This window comes from Thrips palmi, unplaced genomic scaffold (genome assembly GCF_012932325.1).
Source record: "Thrips palmi isolate BJ-2018 unplaced genomic scaffold, TpBJ-2018v1 HiC_scaffold_18, whole genome shotgun sequence".
In the NCBI taxonomy this organism is placed as follows: Eukaryota; Metazoa; Arthropoda; class Insecta; order Thysanoptera; family Thripidae; genus Thrips; species Thrips palmi.
This window is the reverse complement of record NW_023144627.1, coordinates 20,125,317-20,147,695: the sequence shown is the minus strand read 5'-3', so window position 1 is coordinate 20,147,695 and position 22,379 is coordinate 20,125,317. Positions and strand designations below refer to the sequence as shown.

The 22,379-nt window shown below is 44.4% G+C and overlaps 2 protein-coding genes across 2 annotated transcripts; one reads left to right on the top strand and one right to left on the bottom strand.

Moving 5' to 3' along the window:
• The first annotated feature begins 582 nt into the window (after positions 1-582).
• LOC117644774 lies at positions 583-6,824 on the top strand. The gene is made up of 12 exons (XM_034384391.1): positions 583-716; positions 789-942; positions 1,042-1,287; positions 1,359-1,505; positions 1,587-1,732; positions 1,803-1,988; positions 2,053-2,285; positions 2,361-3,673; positions 3,747-3,805; positions 3,879-5,344; positions 5,418-6,532; positions 6,627-6,824. Exons 1-12 carry the CDS (start codon positions 583-585, stop codon positions 6,822-6,824), a joined length of 5,397 nt encoding a protein of 1,798 aa, XP_034240282.1.
• A 1,061-nt stretch (positions 6,825-7,885) lies between these two features.
• On the bottom strand, positions 7,886-8,684 carry LOC117645000. Its single transcript, XM_034384866.1, has 3 exons — positions 8,594-8,684; positions 8,181-8,517; positions 7,886-8,098 (listed from the first exon to the last, which is right to left on the bottom strand). The coding sequence occupies exons 2-3, from the start codon at positions 8,515-8,517 to the stop codon at positions 8,004-8,006; spliced, it is 432 nt and encodes a 143-aa protein (XP_034240757.1). The 5' UTR covers positions 8,594-8,684; the 3' UTR covers positions 7,886-8,003.
• Between the last annotated feature and the right edge of the window lie 13,695 nt (positions 8,685-22,379).

The window sequence follows — 22,379 nt, the reverse complement described above, 5'->3', positions numbered from 1 at the left end:
ACAATCCCACTCGGCCATGAGTCTAAAGGGCCCTGACCGCTCTTAGCATCGTCGTGGATGTGAGATTGATATTCATTTGTTTTGTTGGTGGTGGTGTTGCCAACTGTTCATGGCCGGGGGAGATGTGTGGGGAGGTGATATGTACGGATGAAAGTGGATGTATTGGATTTTTCTAGATGGTGGTTACCATGTGTAGCGTGAAATAAAAGTGTGTTGTAGAATACATGTATTATGTGAATTTTTACGTTCTTAAATGAATGAAGAAATTTTGCATGAGTAAGAATCTGCAGTGTTACCCTGAATAGTGCCAACAGCACAACGTTTGCGGGAGAGTTTGCATGTTTTAAACATGGGAACGAAAAAGGAGAGGGATGTAATGAGTTGTCTGAAGTGAAGGTGGAAGTGGGAGAAATGAAACGTATGATAAAATGAAGGAATAAATAAATCGTAAAATATGTAAAAGTTGGGATATTTTTTTCATTGCATGGGTCGGTGTGATACACTGATTCAAGTCTGTTCTTCCCTGATATAATGGTAGCCTACTAATGGTGGATATTGTTATTAATTATAATAAAGAAAAAGATGATGGGTACTCGCAAACAGGGGAAGATTGGTCGTCATATGAAATGCTGCGTGAATGGGTGTGATAATTTCAAAGGATTAGATGGAGAAGAAGGGCCAGTTCGATTGCATAAGTTCCCATCACACATTGAACAGTAAGGAATAAAAAGAAAAAAATTATTGGTAATTTAGTATGAAAGCATTTGTGACACGAAAGATCTTTTCAGGTGTAGTAAATGGATCATATTCAGTGGTAATGCAGAGTTAACTCATGATACCGTGAAACAGTATCGGATGTGCAGTGATCATTTTAATGATTCAGAGTATAGTAATGTAGTGAAACGTATTCGTTTAAAGAAAGGTGCTGTGCCTACAAAAAAGGTATCTCTAAAACAATGAAAAAGAAAAAAGTGAAGAAATATCAGGCAATCAAGAATATTGTACTTTTTATATGTTCTTATTTACTGTATTATGTTATAGAAAGTCAATAGAGATGGGGGTTCCAAAGATGAAGGTGAAGAAGAAACAAAAAATGAAGGAGTGAATGAGGAAATAGATGATAACAATCATAATATTGTATTAGAAGAAGGAATCATATTAAATGTTGAAGAGACAGAAAACAGTGAAATTGATGAGGTATACTCTACAAAGAAAAATGGTACTGTTACATCTGAAAAAGATACTTGTTCTGAAAATTGCAAAAGAGAGCATAGTGAAACTAATCAGGTAAAAATCAAGTGAATAGATAGGAGTGAAATTGAATTGCAAACAAGCCATGTAACATTTCTAATTGGCAGGTGTTTATGGAAAGTGTCAGAGAAGACGAACATGTCCTACATATTTCTGGTATATGTTGTGTTGACATGAATGGAGGAGAAAACACATGGAAGTACATTGAAAGTGAAAAAGAAAATGCAACAAGTGTGGTAGTGATACCCAGTTTTGTGAGTATAATATATGTCAAATATGTCAAATCTGAACTCATCAGATGGAAATGAAATTTTTTTAATGACTGGATTTTACAGGAGGAGACTGATGAAGATAATAGTGACATAGAAGTGTATAAGGTTTCATATGGATGTGAAGACAAAAGCATACCACTTAATGATGCTATTCAAATTGCAATGCATGGTGATCCAGAGAATGATTTAGAAGAAACTGATAATGAAAGGTGAAATGTTAAAGAAAAATCACTGTTGTTCCATTTTTGATAGTGACTAATGAGAAATGTATTTTATCAGGATGTATGATGATGATATGGATATTATTCCAATGATATATGAGGTTATTAAGGAAAAAAGAGCATGGCAGACATGCTGTGTTCCAAAGTGCAATAACACAAATGTAAACAAAAGTATGTTTCATTTCCCTAAGCCAGTGAAACAAGTAGAAAGACAAGAAGTGATAAATGAAGATAATTTAAAAAGGTAAGATGCTTAGTAATCAACTACAAAATCCTCATGTTAAGTAATGCTATTATTGCTCATCCAGGTATATTGAATGGGTATCTATAATCAACAATCTACGCATCGCTGAGGTAGATCCACTGAGTGGTTATAAACGGTACTTTGTCTGTAGTGACCATTTTGAGGATCACCACTTTAAAGATTTCACTGCAAAAAGGAAAAGGTTAAAGGGAAATGCTGTGCCATCTAAAATAAGTACTGAACCACTACCACAGCAAATAATGGAAGATTTTAAATCAATGACACAGACATGGAAAGGTAAATAGAGTATTTAGATACTAGAATTGCTTGAGAGGACGGAAAAATAATACCATTAAATTTTTATTTTTACAGATAATATCCAGCAACCAATGTTAATAATATCTGATGATATATGTGCAGAATCATTTTTAGAAGATAAATTAATTTGGTATACATGTGACCACTGTAAAGAGAAACGTTTAGTGGGATCAAAAGCTCCAAAGAAATGCTGTCATGGCAAAAAATGTTCTGATTATACTGAATCAAATAATATGGATCCTGGTGAAGTTCCAGATGAACTAAAAGACCTTACATTTATTGAGGAACAATTAATAGCACGAATTCATCCCATTATATCATATTTCAAGTTAAAAGGTTTGCAGTACGGATACAGAGGAAATGTCATAAATTTTCCACAACATGTAAATGACTTTGCCAGAAAGTTGCCCCATAAAATAGAAGATTTGGCAGCAGTTGTAAACGTTAGAAGAAAAACTAAAGATGATGGATATCATGATTTTAGAGTGCGATCAATGAGGATTCGAAAAGCTTTAGAGTGGTTAAAGATTCACAATCCATACTACAAAGACGTAGATATAAATGAAGAATATTTAAATAATCTTCCAGTAGATGGAAACATTTTGTCTGAACTCAATGTGGAAGATAATGAGGATGATGAAAGTGAATCAAATGATGTTATTGATACTGATACTGAAACTGGTGACAGAATATATCATACAGGAATCAGTAACACTCAATTTCCTCAGCAAGATGAGCAAATTAAAGAATATTTAGATTGGCCTAAATTAGGTAATGAACCTATAGATGAATTCAATACACCAGGATATATCGCATGTGCTTTTCCATCATTATTTCCATATGGAAACGCAGATCTCAGGCAGACGAGAAAAAATGAAATTAAAACATCAAATTATTTTAAGCATTTAATATATTACCATGATGAACGATTTGCAAAGCATACAACATTCAGATTCTTTGCATATAATTCCTGGATGCGATGGACTGCTTTAAAAGATGGCAACGTATTTGTTGAAAAACATACTGAATACCAAAATATGACAGCTGAGAGATTAAAACAATTGATTGCACAAAATCCAACAATAATGAAGAAAATTATGTTTCATGCATCAAATTTAAGAGGAACAAAAGCATTCTGGCATGCAAGAGCTAATGAATTGAGAGATATGGTTGAGCAATTGGGGTTGCCAACTATCTTCCTAACATTAAGTTGTGCAGATGGACACTGGAGTGATTTATTCAAGTTATTAACGGGGAATGATGACATAAGTACCCTCACGGAATCTGACAGAAGAAAATTGATTCAAGATAATCCAAAGGTTGTTGACGAATTTTTCGATCACAAAGTGCAGTCTTTTATCAAACATGTACGTATTAACAGTGTCACACATAAATTTTTATCATGTAAAACATATTTATACTTTATGATTCATTTAACAGGTGATGAAGAAAAAATATAAAGTGAAAGATTATTGGTATCGAGTGGAATATCAGCATCGGTAAGATAACATAAAAATATCACTAAACACACACTCCATTATATGTAATACAATTAACTGTATGTTTTTACAGAGGTTCACCACATATTCATGGTTTATTCTGGTTCGAAGACGCACCTGATGTGTCAGATTTAGACAATGCTTCAGAGCAGACATTAGATAACATATTGGACTACTTTTCAAAATTAGTCAGTGCTATAGACCCATGTCCTAATACTAATGATTCAGATGTCCATCCCTGCAGAATCACGTACAATGCAATAACCAATTTTCAAGAAGATTTAGCACAGTTGTTACATAAAGTGCAGCGACATACAAAATGTGGCCCAGATGCACCATGCTGGAGAAAGGGAAAGTGCAGATTCAACTTTCCAAAACCATTGCAAACAGATGCATCTATACAGAAAAAAGAAGGAACAGATGAATGGGAATTCTCTCCAGCCTGTAATGACAGTAAATTGAATAAATATAACCAGTTCATAATACAACTATGGAGAGCTAACATCGATATAGCTCCAGTCATTTCGAAACAGGCATTAATAGCATATTTAACAAAGTATATATCAAAATGTGAAGTGCCTTCAAAGTTTCTTGAAACAACATTTTCTGACGTGATTAAGACATTGGAAGAAGATGATAAGGCAAAAAAGGTAATGCAAAAAGTTTTCCTTCGTTCTTGCGCAGAGCGAGACATTTCAGCACAGGAAGTCATGCACACACTTCTTGGATTAAAGCTATACAACGCAGGAGGAAGAAAATTTGTAATAGTCAACTTTAAAAATGAAGAATGGATTCCAGTCATAGACACTGATGATGATGATATCAGAAATAAAGGAACAAATATCATTGAAAAATATCAATCAAGACCAGATACATATGCTCATGCAACTTTATATGAATCAGCACGATTTTATAATCTTCCAAAATGGTCAAAGCCTGATAAAGAAAACATCGTCAGAGTATTTCCACGATACACTATAAATGATAAAGAAAAATTCTTTCGACAGCAGGTTCTGTTACACATTCCATGGAGGAGTGAAAAAGATTTGCTAGCAGATTATGAGACATGGGAAGAAATTTATAAAGAAAAAGGTGTAGATAAATTGTCTCATTCTGCAGAATGTGAAATTGGTGAAATTCATTTTGTGCCTGATGAATCTGAAGAAGCAGATGAAGAATATGGAAGTGATGTCGATGATATTGAAGATGAAGAAGGCATGATTTTATCACATTTGGGTCCACACTCTACTATTCCTGAAGTAGAGCTAGGGAGAAGAGAAGAGGATATACACCACAACTGGCACTCAGTCGATGATGAATATAAAAAATATGGAACCATAAAGCAATTTGAGACTTTCATTGAGAGAATGAAGATTGCAGATAAATCGGCTGTTTCAGATACACCGACTACACAACCACCTCCAGTCACATTAAGTAAAGAACAAGCAGAAGTTATAGACTTTGTTTCAGAACAAATCAAGCATATGCATTCAGGAAAAGATGACTTCATCAAGAGTACCATAGTCCAAGGAAAAGCAGGTAACATATTAGGTTTCATTCACATTATATTATCATATATCCGTATTATACTAATGGAAACTTTCTTGAACAGGTACTGGAAAGAGTCTTCTTATCAGACATGTCATATCATTACTTGAAAATGAATTTGGAAATGACTCATATCTTCTTGGTGCACCAACTGGCGCAGCCGCAGTCCTCATCAATGGAAGAACAATTAATTCTATATTTCATCTTCCAAAGTTTTTAGAGAATTTTAAACCTCTCACTGGAGCACTTGGAAAAGCATTTGCTGATAAATTTAAGAATATTAAATATATTATTTTAGATGAATTTTCAATGATAGGATGTGCAAAGTTAGCAATGATAGACTTAAGATGCAAAGAAGCAACAGGACATTTTGATATACCATTTGGCGGCATTTGCATAATGCTTCTAGGAGACATCAAACAATTACCACCAGTAAGAGATACTGCAATTTATGCCACTCAAGCTGATACAAACATGGCAAAACACGGAATGGCAATCTTTAAAAAGGCATTTCAGAAGACTTTTATTCTAAAAAAATGCTTCAGACAAGAGAATGACACATTCCTTCAAATGCTTGATAAATTGAGTACTGGACACTTTGATGATGATAGTTATACTCTTTTATCACAAAGATTTTCATCAAGCGTATCTCCAGAAGAAAAAGATTCATTTGAAGATGCTATGAGATTGTTTGCAAAGAAAGCTACAGTTAAAGCTTACAATAAGAAAAAATTGAGCACCATTAGAGACAATCATGGAGCATATGTGCCAGTTTTAAAAATACCTGCAAAGCATAACAATAAACATGCAGCACTAGGAAAAAGTTCAGACGCAGATGGTCTGGAAAAAGAAATATACCTAGCAAAAGGCTGCAAAGTCATGTTAAGGCATAATCTTTGGGTAGAAAAAGGACTCGTAAACGGCACTATTGGATATGTCCATGACATCCTTTTTGATGAGAATACAAATGCATCAAATGGAATGCCAGCAGTCATCATGTGCACATTTCCATCATATACAGGACCATCTTTAATCCCTGGAGAAAACGTTGTGCCAATCAGAACCATGTCAGCATCATGGACAGATGACCAAAACACAAAATGCACACGACAGCAGTTTCCTCTTGTCGTTGCTTATGCATGCACCATTCATAAATCGCAAGGCATGACGCTTGACAAGGTAAATAACTCTTTTTATTTTTCTTTCTCATTTTCATTGACATTTTTTAACCAGCATTTTTTTTTTCACACATAACATGTCTGTATTTCTCCAGGTTGTCATTGACATTGAAGACAGAGAATTCTCTGGAGGACTTTCATACGTGGCATTTTCAAGAGTACGAAGATTAAATAACTTATTAATCTACCCATTCCTCATGAAAAGATTATCCAATTTACGTGACCCAAAAAGAATTGCCGCACAAGTTCGGTTTGCTTTCATAGAAACATTTTGCAATAAAGTGAACAGCTAACTAATTGTGTATGATGTATTACATTACATCCCACCTTACATAATATAGTTGACCCAATACACATACCAAAGAAATATACATAGACCATTCATCAAATTTTAATAACATGAAAACACATGCTACAGAATAACATTAGTAAATTTTGAATCTTATTATTCTTCTACTTTAAACACATGCCACAGAATAACACCAATAATTTTTCAGCACGCGCATCTTACATGTCGGCCACCATCATTTATCACACATACATAAAAATTTTACTCAAGCTTGTGGCATGACAGAAAACGATGTTCTTCAAATGCTGAAATTAAAATCTCTTATTACTCTTCCATTCAATACCTTCAACACTATCTGACATTGCTTAAATAATTACCAAGTGATGAATCGTAGATTTCGAAATCTTCTACACCATTGTAAATTCCATAGAAGCATAAAAATAAATGGTGCACTGGGCCATTAATAATCGCATTGAGATGAGCAATAGCCTCATCTGGCAATGCATTAAAATGAATTGGCAGCACAAGATAATAGATGTTTCCATTCATTAGCATGAAATGCACTCTAACTCTGCTCTCAACTCGTTCAATTAAGGTGATCCGATACATGTTCCCTCTTAATAAGTACCTCGCTTCCATGAGCGGTACAGGAGACATATCATTAGACTGAAATCAGAGAATACACATGTAAATATCCATCACACACCACTAATTTAGGCTCTCAATAATTCTGCTACTACATACCATCTCAGATTCAATACTGCTTGATAATAATGGGCAGTTCTACAGCAACAATGAACCTAAACCGCCTTCTCTCAAAATGACCTCTTATTGGCAGTCAAATTTTCAGCAGTACTAAATGCAGTACCATACACATAGATAGATAGACGGGCATTGACACATTAAAATAAGACAAAAAAAGATATAAAAAATATATTTTCCAGATTTTTTCACAAAAATAAATATTGACTCAGCATAGCACATTTTATTTTCATATGTACAGAACACTTCTCAATTTTCCAATCATTCCAAATATTTACGATATTAACAAACACAAGACACATGTATCACTGCAAATTTTCCTTCACATCACATTACGAACATAGACAAACACCTCACATCTTTCACCAAACTAAATCAACCCACATTCCATGCAGCACCAACGATCCACAATTCTTTACACTCAATCAGACTTCATCTTCTTATTATTCATCAACACAGCATTTTCAGCACGACGTTTCATAGACGACATCTTCTTCAACAGCTCCTCATCAACACCTACCACATTACATACAAACACATATGTCAAAATACGATTACACACACATCAAAATAAAAAAAAATTAGAATACATACTAACCTTGACCAGGACGTACAAGACGACAAATGTTTCCATTTCCAACACTGCCATAAAACACAAGACTCCACTTTGAATCAGTGGCTCCATCAGTATTGATACGATCATACAAAGCATCCTTCATGCTTACAAAACACTTTGGCAGATATGTAAACAAATTCAACGATTCAGGAGATGTCACCCGACATATAATTCCAGGTATCTCCTTCCCTTGCACCTTGCTATTGGACCGTTCAAGGGACCGAATAGGATACAGAACACCAACTTCAAGTTCACCAACAGGAATCTTTACATCAGACTCCTGCACCTCATTCAACAGATCATCCAGTTCATCAGACATCTGAAACCAACATTCAATATAACACAAACCACTTTACCCCTTATATCCACACATTTAACCACATATTTCTACATACCTTCACTACTTGACCTAGAAGAATAAGATTTCGTACCAGACACACCAGACAGACACAAGCCTTTTCAACACTTCAAGTTCTCCATGACAACAGCTATCCCCCACCCATCAGCCAACCCAGCCCACAAACTTTAGGCAGAGAACAGACCCAGACAGGGAATTCCACCATCCCAGCAACCAGTCAACAAAAATCAAATCCATTCTCCCATTCTCCCCAGCCTGATGAATTCTGCTCAGAAATTATATGATGAGGAGACACACAAGGCAAATGAATTTTGCCAGATTATGCTACAATCAAACCAGCCAATTAATGCAGGACAAATGCAAGAGACAAGAAATATCAGTGATGCCATCAAACAAACGGTGATGGACCTCATACAGTTCTGCGATATACTCTGCGGAATCTGCAACAAACATACATGGTTTATTGGAGGTACGTCAAATTCATACACATAAATACAACACAATCACACAATACAAAGCATCACATATCACTTTCCTTCTTCAGGTGGCTTTGCAGCATGGTGCGCAGGTCACACCAATCACTTCAATGATGTAGATATCTATGTACGATGTGGCCAAAAACAAATCCCAACAAAAAAAGAACACTTCATCAAGGAATACCTCGCACAATTCCATGAGAAATATCCAGACGCATCAAGTACTGGAAGTATCATATCCCTCAGCGTCAATGATCAACATTACCAGATGATTGATGTAAGTTTTAACATTCAACACATTTTCTTCAACTTCCCTCATAAACTCCTACAACACTCATTACTCATTTTCCCCATTCGCAGGTTCCCTTCATGGTAAACATGCCCAGAATTCCCAATACGCTTAAATTGTTGGACCTCTTCAGCATCCACGTGCTTACACAATTTGACATGCCTATCTGTAGAGTGTCAATTTCCTTCGGGCCATCAGCAGACAAGAACTACATCATAGATTTAACAGACATCAGCTTCCAATGCAAGACTCCAATACCTTCAAGAGTTGCAAAGTACACTGAAAGATTAATCAAACACACATACAACACACCATCATTGACAGCTTCAGTTCTCTTCAGTATCCTAAAACCACCCAATAATTACCTCATTTAGCATCTCTCCTATCTCACATTCTTCCCAAACTTTAATACTACCTTTCCTAATCAATCAAAATCTTTGTCATTACCATCATAAACACCTACCATCTCTAAAGCATACAAAAATAATCATCCCTACCCTGCCACAATATGTGTCGATCATAACAGATATAGAATGAATATTCGAGTGTGATTCATGATATGAATATTGATGTTTCATAACATGCTGTAATTATTACTACATACTATATGCCATATATTATATAAAATTAATTCCCACATTCCATAATGTTGCTAATTTTCTCCCTTCAACTTCAACCGAACTCTTATATACTCCTATAGTACTATGGCATTGTCATAAATAAAATCCAATTCAATATTATCAACTAAATCGTTTTAATTCCAGTACACAGTTTCACATAACACCTCCCTCCTAAGAAAATAAGACACTTCACGAGTAATGTGATGGCATCGGTAACCTCCCTCCTCAGACGTCAAACACTACACATTTTCAAAATACACAGCCTTCCACGACCATTCATATGCATACATCTACCCTTCTTCACTTCTTCACACCAAGGTGGAACCTTGCAGCTTAGAACGCGAAGCCTTCAGAAGTCTTAGACTTCAGCTAGTCATATTTTTTTTCATTTCCTAGATATACTCCCAAAAATTTGGAGCCTTCAGAGTTCCATTCACATTCTATGGGTTTATCCATTCTATTTTTCCACTGTCCACAAAAGAGACCAGAGGATTTGGCTTCATTTAGTTGTGCTCCTGATTGCTGGCTGTAGTATCGATATGCTTCTTTGATTGTCTCGAAGTCTCGATCCTGTGTGATGAAGAAGTTTACGTCGTCAGCAAAGGCTGTGCATTTGGTTGTTTTGATTGACTGGGGAATCAAGTAACCTCTCACACTCATAAGTTTAACAGCTAATCGAAGGAAGGGTTCAATTATTATGATGTATAGAGGCCCAGCAATAGGGTCACCTTGTCTGACACCTATTTTGAAGAGAAAGGGAGCTAGAAGTGCTGCTCCAATCTTGATGTAGCCTTGCTTGTTGGTGAGGAGACTGGTGATGGCTTTGACTAATTTTGGTCCGAAGTTGTGAGTTTGAAGTAGGTGAAATAAGTATTGATGAGATACTTTGTTGAAAGCTTCAGTTTGGTCAAGACTGAGAATAGCCAACGGAGAGTTGGTTTGGTTTGAGTGTGTTATGACATTCCGAATAAGATGAAGGTTATCATAGATGGTCTTGCCAGGGACACAGTAACTTTGGTCTGATGATAATAAGGTTGACACGACACAAGAAATTCTTCTGCTGTAGACTCTTGATATTATTTTGTAGTCAGTATTCATAAGAGAAATGGGTCTCCAATTTTTTAGCTTCAGTCTATCGCCTTTCTTTGGAATCGGCCTGATGATAATTTTTTTCATACTTCTGGGGAGTTCTCCTGTTTCTTCAAAGTTTTTGACTAGCTTCATGAACACAACTTTTAGTTTACTCCAAAAGAGTTTGTAAAACTCTATAGGGAGGCCATCAAAACCAGGGGCACGATTCAGTTGGGCTTGTTTTATTGATTCTTCTATTTCTTTTTCAGTGATGTCTTTCTCGCAAAATTCTCTGTCACACTGTGACAGTTTTGGGAGATCTTGATATATTCTGTTTGATGGATCCACTTGGTTCATATCTTCATCAGAGAAGGATGATGCAAAGGTTTGTTGAACAAATGGAAAAATTCTTGTATTATCAGTTGTTACTTCTCCGTCAACTTCAAGCTGATCCATTTCTAATGACGAAGTCGCCTTTTTAGCAAGGCGAAGAAAGAATTTTGACTGGGTGTTGGCTTCTTTGCAGATTTGAGTTTCAAAGAGTTGAAGTTTGTTGGTTGATGAGGATTTATAAAATTGAGATATTTCTTTTTCAATTTGGATGAGGATTTGTTCATCTTTGCTTGAAAGTTGATTCTTAGAACTAATATGATGAAACTGCGCTTGAAGTAAGGACAGTTGCTCTGTAGCTTTTTGATTCAGATGTTTAGTGAATCTCTGTGATGCAATTTTTACTTCCTCTTTGAGTTGATCCCATAAAATATTTATATCACAGGTAGGCTGTTGACTCTTTTCTTCAAAGTAATTGAGAATATTTGTGATGATTTCTTGATATTCTTCTGATTTTAGTAAGGTGGTATCTAACTTCCAGTATGGTGGCTTGTACTTAGGTTTTGAGCCAATGATTTTCATGATGACAGCTGAATGATCAGAAAAAGCTGGAATAATCTGGATGCTGGTGGTTAAGTTTAGATCTCTCTTCTTGATGTAGATTCTGTCTAACCTTGCCATTGGGTGATTTTGTTGCAATCCTCTGAAAGTGAACTGCGTTGAGTTTGGATGAAAAACCCTCCAAACATCAGATAAATTGTGTTGTGTGACTATCAGTTTGAGTTTATTGGCAAGATGAGTTCTCAATTCATTACAGTTTCTTCTATCTTCTTTTTCCAGAGTTGCGTTCCAGTCTCCAGATAATATAATTTTCTCTTCATCTTTAATGTTCTCAATGTAATTATTTATTTTATTTGCAACTTCTTCTGAAAGCTGATGATCATGCGGCATGTAGACATTGACAAGGTGGAAAACTTCATTTTTATTTATCTTGATTTGGACTGCTTGTAAATAACCTTGGGTGAGTATTTGATGAGAAACGATTTCTATTTCTTCATAGAGTTCACTCTTTATTGCAATTGCACACCCTGATGAAGGCTGTACAGGTGGATTGATGAAAAAATGAAACTTTTCAGGGTGAATAATGGCAGAGTCTTGCTTGAGATTAGTTTCTTGTAGAAAAATTATGGAAGCATTGGTATTGTTCACAAATTGAAGGAGACTCATTTGTTTTTGCTGGCTAACAAGTCCTTTCACATTGAGAGTCAAAAAGGAAGTCATGACCAAAAAAATGGTAAGACTTTTTAAAAGACTATTATACATCACTCATCTGGTTCTTTGAGCGCTTCTGACGCTCTTTTCAGTCTTCTTGATAAGTTTTGATCATTACAATGAATATAAGCTTCATCTAATTTTTGAATTAGTTCACTTGTATTCACACTCATTTTAGCTGCAACTACTTTGGAGTTGGCTTTTCCTCTGGCATTTTGAAGGAATTCTTGAAACTGGTAGAAACTCAATTTTGAGTCATCAAATACTAATTTTTCAGTGGCCTTGTTTAAAGCCATGGCTTGTTTTTCTTGTTTCTTCTTGGCTTTCTTGGATATCACAGGCTGTAATGGTTCTAACATTGAAGACTTCTCTGAGACATCAGAATCTGAAAAATCCGAATCAAGAGAAGTGTTTGTCTTTACAAACTTATTTTGGTCAGTGTCAAATTTTTGTGGTGAATGGACTCTCTTGTTGTTTTTCAAAAAATTATTATTTTCTTCTGTATTGAAGTCAATGATTGTGGGACTTCCACCATAATCAAAGGTGAAAGAAGACATTGACTCATCTTGGGGTAATGTTTCTTCTTTGTTTTCTTCTTGGAGGGGATCTTCTGTTGTTGAATTTGATTCTGTAGTTGGATCTTCATCATTTCTTGAGACTAGGTTTTGAGGTGGTTGTTGTGTGGGGGCGTTTTCTTGATTGAACCTCGGCATGAAATCATTTGTGTTTCTTTCCTCTTGGTTTCTTGATGACTTCTCTCTTTCAGACATGTCAGTTGTTGAGTGGACAAAAAGACGGTGCGATACTGGAGCTTGATACATCTTTTGAAGAGATGGGAAATCTTGATCCATGGTTTGCTTCTTTTTGCATCTTTCTACTCGGTGACCTGGTGCATGACAGTAGGTGCAGGTTACTTCATCCTTTTCGATGTACAACATGTGTTTGACACCGTCATGAGTAGTGAGGGTGAGGCGAGGCGGCAGTGGTGGTGCTTCACTTGGAAGCATCATGAAGATTGATCGTCTCCAAGATTTGATGTGTTTCAAATCATCATGATCAGTGGTTACTCGAAGTCTGGTGGGTGTTGATACAATTTTGCCGTATGGTTGGAGATGCGCTTTCAATTCTTCGTCACTTAGCTCAGGGGGGCAGTTTGATATCACAATCTTCTTTGCTTCAGAGACATATCGTCTGCAGGGAATGAATTTACTCCCAACAGCGATACCCCCCTCCTCTGTCATTTTGTTTACACATTCTTGGTTAGTCAGGTAGAGGCAGATTCTTCCGTTGCTGAGTCTTGTACAGTAGTGGATGTTCCGACCACCAATGCGGTCGGCGACAACTCGGAGTACTTGGTCCTGGGTGACGCCTTGTGTGTCTTCAAGGACAATTGCATCTTTTCTTGAGGGGCTGTAGGGACTGTAGCTGGGGTTGTTGGAGGCACCTTGATCCTGTCTTCTGCTTGTTGACGTTGTGTTGTTTACGTCACGTGGGCCCGAGCCGGGGTGGGGGTCACGTGACATCCGTTGGTCCAATGTTTGAAAAGCGCCGCCTGGCGTGCCTCCAGTTGAGGTTATGGTCGCTCGGCTTGTGGTTGGGAGCATGTTTTCACTTGGGAACAATATTTGACCAATATTTCCTGAAGTAATTGATGAGGTAAGTCCATTTTTGAAGCAGCTGCGTAATCCATGGGGGTGTTGATCGTAGTTTGGTGAAAAAAGTTTTGGCGGGAATCCATTTGATTTGGCCTGGTGGGCCTATCATTTTTTAAAGGTGATTCCCCCCCATCCCGATGGGGGGTTTGGGGGATTATTAGTTCGAAGCACTCACTGACACTAACACTTTCATTTTTACCACAAATTTGGGGTGAAATCTGGTTTCGTCCACTCAAAAAAGTGAGTTTTCGGAGCACTGATGCGGAGCACTACTGGTCCCCCCCTCAAAGAGAGAGAGAGAGAGAAGAGAGAGAGAGAGAGAGAAAAAGGAGAGAGAAGAGGAGAGAGAGAGAGAGAGGTGACAGTGGCGCGATTCCGGGGAGGCGCGCGTCGCGAGCGGAACTGGGCCGACAGCGACATCTCACCGCTACGCGTGCGGCCTTGCGCCGTCTCTCTCGCACTCACGGGGCGCCCCGTGAGGCCGTGAGGGTGCGAGAGAGACAGAGCGACGACACTGCTTTGTGGGAATCCCTCGCGGGCCCACTGAGGGGTGCCAGACAGTGTCGTTCGCGGGACGCGATACACTGGTGAGCCGGATGGTTGTCTGTCTCCCTCGCACCCTAGACGGAGCGCCCCGCGAGTGCGAGAGAGATGGCTGCGCTGTACGGGGAAGGGAGGGATTCATCGGGGCCGCAGGGCGAGGCTGCGCGACCGGAGCGGCATAGCCGCACTGGTAAAACTAAAGCGTAGTATTACCCAATGTTTTCAAGCGTAATCAGGTTACGCTTGAAATCAAGCGTAACGGGCTCATCCGCCAAGATTCCCCCTATGTAAATGCATGGGGGAATTTCTAGTCTATGCTTGATTTCAAGCGTAACGTCTTCAAGCGTAACTTTATGCTTGACTCAAACATAGAGTTACGCTTTGGTTTTACCAGTGAATTCAGTTTGAAAACCTTAGGAAATTTTTTGCGGTCAGTCCCGTGGATACTCATCCGAGGCTTATGGATCAATCACCACAGCTCCCCTTCGATCGGCGTGCCCAGCGGAGAGTTCATTTCTTTCCGGTTTTCGAGTCCGCCACGTTTCTGGCCGCCACTGCACTGCGAGACCGCGACGCGACGGGCAGCGCTGATTCCGCTGAAAAGTGCATCGCCAAACACGCCGTCTGTCTCTGTCGCACTCACGCGGCGTGGGGGGCGGCCCGTGCGGGTGCGAGAGAGACAGAGCGACGACACCGCCGGCCGGCATGCCGCGGCAGTGTGGTGGGGGCGGCGCACAGTGGGCCAGAAGACCGGTGGAGGCGGCCAAAACTCTAAAGCGAGCTTTGAGCTCCAGAGTCGCCAAACAGGCCTCGAACTGCGTGTATGACCCCACCAAGGGACTCCTCGTTCGGAGAGCAATCCATTGGTGGGGTCACACGTTCGGTTCGAGTCCCATTTAGCGACTCTGGAGCTCGAAACGCGTCTAGAGTTTCGGCCGCCTCCACCGGTCTTCTGGCCCACTGTGCGGCGTGCGTTAGGCCCCGCCGCGCCGCGCCGGCCGACTCCCAACACGTGTCGCTCTGTCTCTGTCCGCGCGGCCGGGCCGTGCGGGTGCGAGAGAGACAGCGCGACCGGTGGTGGGGGCGGCGTTGGGCCCCGCCGTCGCCAGGCGTGGTGCACGGTGCACTGTCAGTCAGTGTGACGGCGGCCGCGACGCGAGAGAGACGCACGACCGCCGCGCCGCGCTTGGAGACCCTCGCCGTCGTACGCCGGGACGCTCGGACACGCCTCAGTGCGTGCCGGGGACGCCACACTGTGGTGTGCGCGTGTGTGAGTGAGTGTGTGAGTGTGCACGTGTGTGTGTGTGTGTGTGTGTACGCAAGGGCATCCCGCCTCGCCACGGCCGTGCACGGGTTGTCGAACCGAGTGCGGTCTGGATTACTGACGGCCTGGACGCCGGCCTGCAGGGCCTGCACGATGGCGGCGAGCTTGCTCTAGCACACTGCGAGGAACCCGCACTGCAACGCCTGCCTGCGGTGAGTAGCGGGCACAGTGGGTTTGCCAGAAGACCGGTGACCCCACCAATGGATTCTCTCCGGACGAGCAATCCATTGTTGGGGTCACACGTTCGGTTCGAGTCCCATTTAGCGACTCCAGAGCTCAAAACCGCGTCTATAGTTTCGGCCGCCTCCATCGGTCCTCTGGGAGGTACTACTTGCTCAGATGGTAATGAGGTACGCAATTCGGTTTCCGATGTTTATTGTCATCCTGTACCTGAGGCGCGCCACTCTCGCCGTTTACCAAAAAACCAGACGGCCACAGTCTGTCCCTCTCGCACTCATGGGGCGTGTCTTGGGGTGCGAGAGAGACAGAGCCGTGACGCGCCATGCGGTCGCGGTGATGTACCGTACCTGGTGTCCCGGGCCTTAGGCAAAGGGTCGCTTTGGCTGAATAACTCGTCGGGAAGGACTTTACGCAACGCGTAGCGACGCATTAGACGCGACTCCGCTCCGCGGACGCCTGTTGCAGTGTCGTTGTCTCGTCGCCGCCGCGGCGTGGGCACGCAGGCCGTCTCTCTCGCACCCGCGGGGGACGCCAGGGCCGGCCGGGACGCGCCGCGAGTGCGAGAGAGACAGAGCGACCACTGCTTCTGGGAAGACGGCGCAGCTGCGCGACGGACGCCCTGAAATTTGACGCCGGCGAGGGATGGAGGTACACCGCAAGTCGATGCCAGTGTCGGCACACGTCAGCCGGCCTGGGGCTCATTGCGTGCTGTCTCTCTCGCACGCATCAGGTGCCGCCTTACGATCATGTGTGGTCTAGCCCGTAATGGTAATGGTAACGGAGGGTAGGCCGACCCGGACGCTTGCCTGCGCGTGGCGTGCCTACCCTGCTTTTGCAAGGGGTCCTCCGCTTTGTCGCTCTGTCTCTCTCGCACCCTAGCGGAGACCACCAAGTGCGAGAGAGACAGAGCGTTCTGGAAGTGCTGGCAGTGCAGTGCCGTACGTTTTCCCATGCGGGTTCCATGAAGGGCCCCGGGTCCCTCGGTCGCGGCCGCGTGGCACACTTACTTACACCTCGGTGGAAAGCAGGCATAAGGTCGCACTTGCACAGTGGGCCAGAAGACCGGCGGAGGCGGTCAAACTCTCGGACGCGTTTTGAGCTGCAGAGCCGCTGAATGGGACTCGAACCGAACGTGTGACCCCACCAATGGATTCCTCCTTCGGAGAGCAATCCCTTGGTGGGGTCACACGTTCGGTTCGAGTCCCATTTAGCGACTCTGCAGCTCAAAACGCGTCTAGAGTTTTGGCCGCCTCCACTGTGCGCCGTCAGTCAGGCCGGCTCCTTGAACGCGTGCGCCTGCGCCGCTGCGGGCAATTCATTCCAGGCAGTGCCGTCTGTCTCTCGCGGGGCCTGGACGCGCCGTGGGTGCGAGAGAGACGGAGCGGCGGCACGCTGGAAGTGGCCGTATGGGCTTAATTTCCTGTCGCGTGTCGGGCGTGAGACTTATCGACGGAAGGGCGTGGCCTGATAGACGGATCGGTCTATCGGTGTCGACACGGCGCGGACGCAGCCGCCCCACAAGTAGGCGAAAATCGACCACGATGCACCGGTGTTGCAAGCGTTGCGAAGCTCAGCTAGGCTACTAGAAAACCTTGTTTTCCGCCCAAGACGGGCGCGGTGTGACTCAATGTAATTTGTTTTTCGTCGGTGTAACTTGTCGACGCGTGCGCCGCGTCGGCGGGAGTCTCACAAATGGCCGGGCTTCAAAATTTGACTCCCGCTTGTGAAGTCGGACGCCTCGCCTAAGTGGCTGGCCGAGCCGCTACCGGTCCAGCGGAGCGGCGGTCCCTCTCGCATCCGCCACGCGGCCCGTGGGTGCGAGAGAGACGGACTCACTGCGCAGGCAGGCTGCTTTGTCACACGTCGGGCACCCTCGGTCGCGGACAAGCGCCCCGACAGCGTGTCTGTCTGACCGTGTCTCGCTTGTTTGAGCCCGTGCCGCCGTCGTTGGCGGCTACTTGTCAGAGAGAGAGAGAGAGAGAGGGAGAGAGAGAGAGAGAGAGGGAGAGAGAGAGAGAGAGGGAGAGAGGGAGAGAGGGAGAGAGAGGGAGGCGAGAGTGAGAGAGAGAGCGGACAGAGGGAAGGAGAGGAGAGAGAGAGAGAGAGAGAGGGAGGGAGAGAGAGAGAGGGAGAGAGAGAGAGGGAGAGAGAGAGAGAGAGGGAGAGGGAGAGAGAGCGCCCCGGCGTGGGCGGTGAGTAATATCCGTTGATAAGGTGAGGAAGTGAACGAGCGGGCGGGGCCGGGCCCTGCCGACTGGTTTCGAATGATCGTTTCGTCGCTCTGTCTCTCTCGCACCCATACGGGACACCTCGTGAGTGCGAGAGAGAGAGACGAGCCCATCAATCCAAATAACCCCAAGGTGTGGCACGGCACCAATGCACTACACACGAGCGAGGCATAGCAAGGACGCTGCCCGTTCGCAACACCTTTGCGACGCTGGGATGGGCTTCAGTTCGAGACGGCTGGCAGACCATGCCATTTGAATACCAGTGGCCCTGGCCGCTGGTTCAAATACCACCTTGAATTTTTTTTTTTTCACATCCGGATATGTTTACATTCCTTTGTACACGACTGACTACATGCAACATCAACCTGTGTGGCCCTCACGCGACGTGAACATAAGGATTTCCGCCCTCTGCGGCGTTACGTAATATTTGAACGGACACGGATGATGGTCCCTTGGACAAGGTGCTTGACTGCCACGCCACTGCTAGTGCATGCGCTCCGTGCGTCGCATTCACGCACAGTATACAGTGTGGTGGCCCCACCAGGCCCCACACGGAGACAATGGTGGTCGTCCTCTAGCCCCTCAAACGCCGATGCAGGCATTACGTGTACCGATCGGTGTGTACCGGCGAGCAGCAGGGCCTTGGCTGATAGCACGTGGGTGCAGGGTCCCTCTCGCACCGTAAAAAAGAAAAGATGGCTGTCACTATATGAAAAAAAAAGTGGATGACGGTTTTGTCACTGGAAAATAATGACAGTCTTGTGTATGAAGCGGCCTCAAAAAATGACTGTTAAAATTTGGAAAAAAAATTGAGAAAAAAATATTTTTGTCTGAAACAAAACATATTTCTTTTTAAAAAATTGTGTGTGTGTGTTTTTTTTTGTTTTTTTTTTAATTAAGATAAGTGGAGGAAAAATGTATAACCTTTTTTTTGCTGTGTGTACGTGGGCGTGGGTGTCGCGGGGCGGATTCAGGGGGAAGGAGGGAAAATCAAGACAAATCGCACCATTGTTCGCGATCCGAGTGAGACGCATTCGTCACATGTGCAGCGGTACCCCTCGCCTGCATTGCCCTGGCATTGCCCGCATCCTCTGCTCTCTTTTCTTCTTCTTTTTCTTTTTTTTCGTTTTTAAAGTGGAGTGGTGCTCGTTCGCGGCGCTTTCCGCAGTGCACGTCGCCACCCTGCATCTCTTTGCTCTCGTTGCACCGCCGCTGCACATTTCTCTATCTCGTCCGGCGCATCCTTGTGTTTGTGGAGCCGCGGCACGGGGCGTCCCGTGGGAAGACCAACGGTGTGTGTGTGTGTGTCTGTGTGTATGTGCGGGTCGGTTTCTTTTTAGGTACCGTACTGGCGCCTGCGTATTGCACCTTGACTCTCTTAGAGCGCTCTCTCTCTATCTCTCTCTCTCTCTCTCTCTCTCTCTCTCTCTCTCTCTCTCTCTCTCTCTCTCTCTCTCTCTCTCTCTCTCTCTCTCTCTCTCTCTCTCCACACACACACACACACACACACACACACACGAGACACAGCAGCGTAAAAAGATCCTACGGAATCCATAGGCGCATTTGACCATTGTCCTCGCCGTCGTCGGGATTCGAACCACCACCTGCCGCGCCGCCGGGGTGCCGGGGTCACAACAAACATGACGCGCCGTGTCCGAGTCTGTGACGACGAGCTCCTCGACGGCGACATGCCGGCCGGCCGTTGTTCGCCGTGACGACCTCGACTCGACTCGACTGCAGCACTGTGTGGCGTACCGTATTTTCACACCTCACCAGCATTAATAATTCATATAAAGGCGGCAGCGTGTGTGTGTGTGTGTGTGTGTCTCTCCGTGTGCGTGAGAGAGTAGCACGACAGCGCCAAGAAGAATGAGAAGAAGAACAGAGAGAGAGAGAGAGAGAGAGAGAGAGAGAGAGAGAGAGAGAGGAGAGAGAGAGAGAGAGAGAGACTACTGTCTACACGCCCACGACGCCAAGCCCGGCCAGTATGGCCACGCCGCGTCAATTGTTTTTGCAGTTGCAATATAAGAGTGGCCATCGCCACTGACGACGTGCGAGTGAGTGAGCCTACACTGGGCGAAAGAAGAACCCTCCAACCTCCTCGGGGAAGCGGCGAGGCGCGTTCTCAGTCGCAGTTCGCTAGTACATAGTAGCAGTAGACATGCGATCCCCCGCGATACGACCCCAGTGAGAAGAATGACCCGTTTTAAGGGCCCGTGGCTCCGGCTAGTTGTCATACCTATGGTTTGCACCATTGGTGTGGTAATGAGACACCTCAGTCTCGGTCGACTCTACCAGCCCCCTGCGTTGTTCAAAAAGTATTGAACTTCTGCAGGTTTTTCGTATGAAAAGGTGCCTTGTCCTGGGTGTGCTAGTCCGGGTTCAAGAGTCACTAGTGTGTTTCTTTTCCCGATTTATGTCCAAATTGGACTTTGATTTTTCACTTCCTGTAAGTTGTGTAACTGCTAGATTTTTTTTATTTTTTTTTTAATTTTTTTTTTTTTGAATTTTGCTTTAGTTCTAGTGTAGTGGGTTCGCCACGTGGACGAACGGTCCGGTCTCGGCGTGCGCGTCGCCTCGCAGTGTGTTTGGACGTGTCGAGTCCTGTAAGGTGCAAGTGACCTACTGAACGCCGCGCTGGGCGGGGCGGGGTAGGGCGGGGTCGGGCGGGGCGGAGCGGGGCGGGGCGGGGCGGGGCGGGGCGGGGCCGCATTGGTAGCGACAGAGGCGCGGCTACGCGGCGCGGCGGCTGCCGTGGAGACGTGCCAATACGGGAGAAGGGCGCGACGGGGCGCGACCATACGGCACTGCGTGGTGACGCATAGCCGTCGAGTGATTCAGAGGAGAGCGCTCCCGTCTCTCTCGCACCCTCACGCGGCCTCGGCAGCGCCCCGTCAGTGCGACGGAGACGGCGCGACCGAACCACCCTCCCGAACGGCGCGGCCGGCCGGCCGGCTGGCGGGGCAGCAGCACAGAGTGCACAGAGTGCTGACGGCGCAGTGTTGCCACTCACAAGTAGGCAAACATTCTCGCGATGCAGCGCTACCAGCGCCGCTAGCCTCAGCGTGCCTGCCAGGCAATAGCTGCGCTTCGCTCTCGAGAAGTTGCCTGGCAGGCAGGCTGAGGTGGGCAACGAGCTGTGCCGTGCGGAGCCCCTGGCGGGTAGGCAGCCCGGACGCACGGCTGTCTCGTTTTGCCTACCCTCCAGGCGCTCCCTCCCACTCTCTCTCCCACTCACAGTGGGCCAGAAGACCGGTGGACGCGTTTTGGGCTCCAGAGTCGCTAAATGGGACTCGAACGGAACGTGTGACCTCACCAATGGATTGCTCTCCGAGCGAGGAATCCATTGGTGGGGTCGCACGTTCGGTTCGAGCCCCATTTGGCGACCCTGGAGCTCAAAACGCGTCCGGGGTTTTGGCCGCCTCCACCGGTCTTCTGGCAAATCCACTGTGCCACTCTCTCTCCCCTCCCCGCTGCCACTTTCGCAGTGGCCGTTCGCCCGCGACCACTCAATCACTATTATTGCCTAATGCCGCAAATACGCGCTACAAGTTATTGCTCTGGAGGGGGCTGCCCGTACGTGGCGAACGCCGCGGCCTCTGCCATCCTCCTCGACGGTCTGTCTCTCTCGCACTCGTGGGGGAGTGGGGGCGGCCGTGGGGGTGCGAGAGAGACAGCGAGACACTGTTTATCGGGCAATTTGGATGTCGCTCCCCGTCTAATCAGCCCGTCATTACGCCTTAATGTCTCCGGCCGCGGCTACTGCACGCTGCGTTCTCTCTGTCTGTCTCGCACGCAGTGCCGGGTGTACCCTCCACAGGGGTGCGAGAGAGAC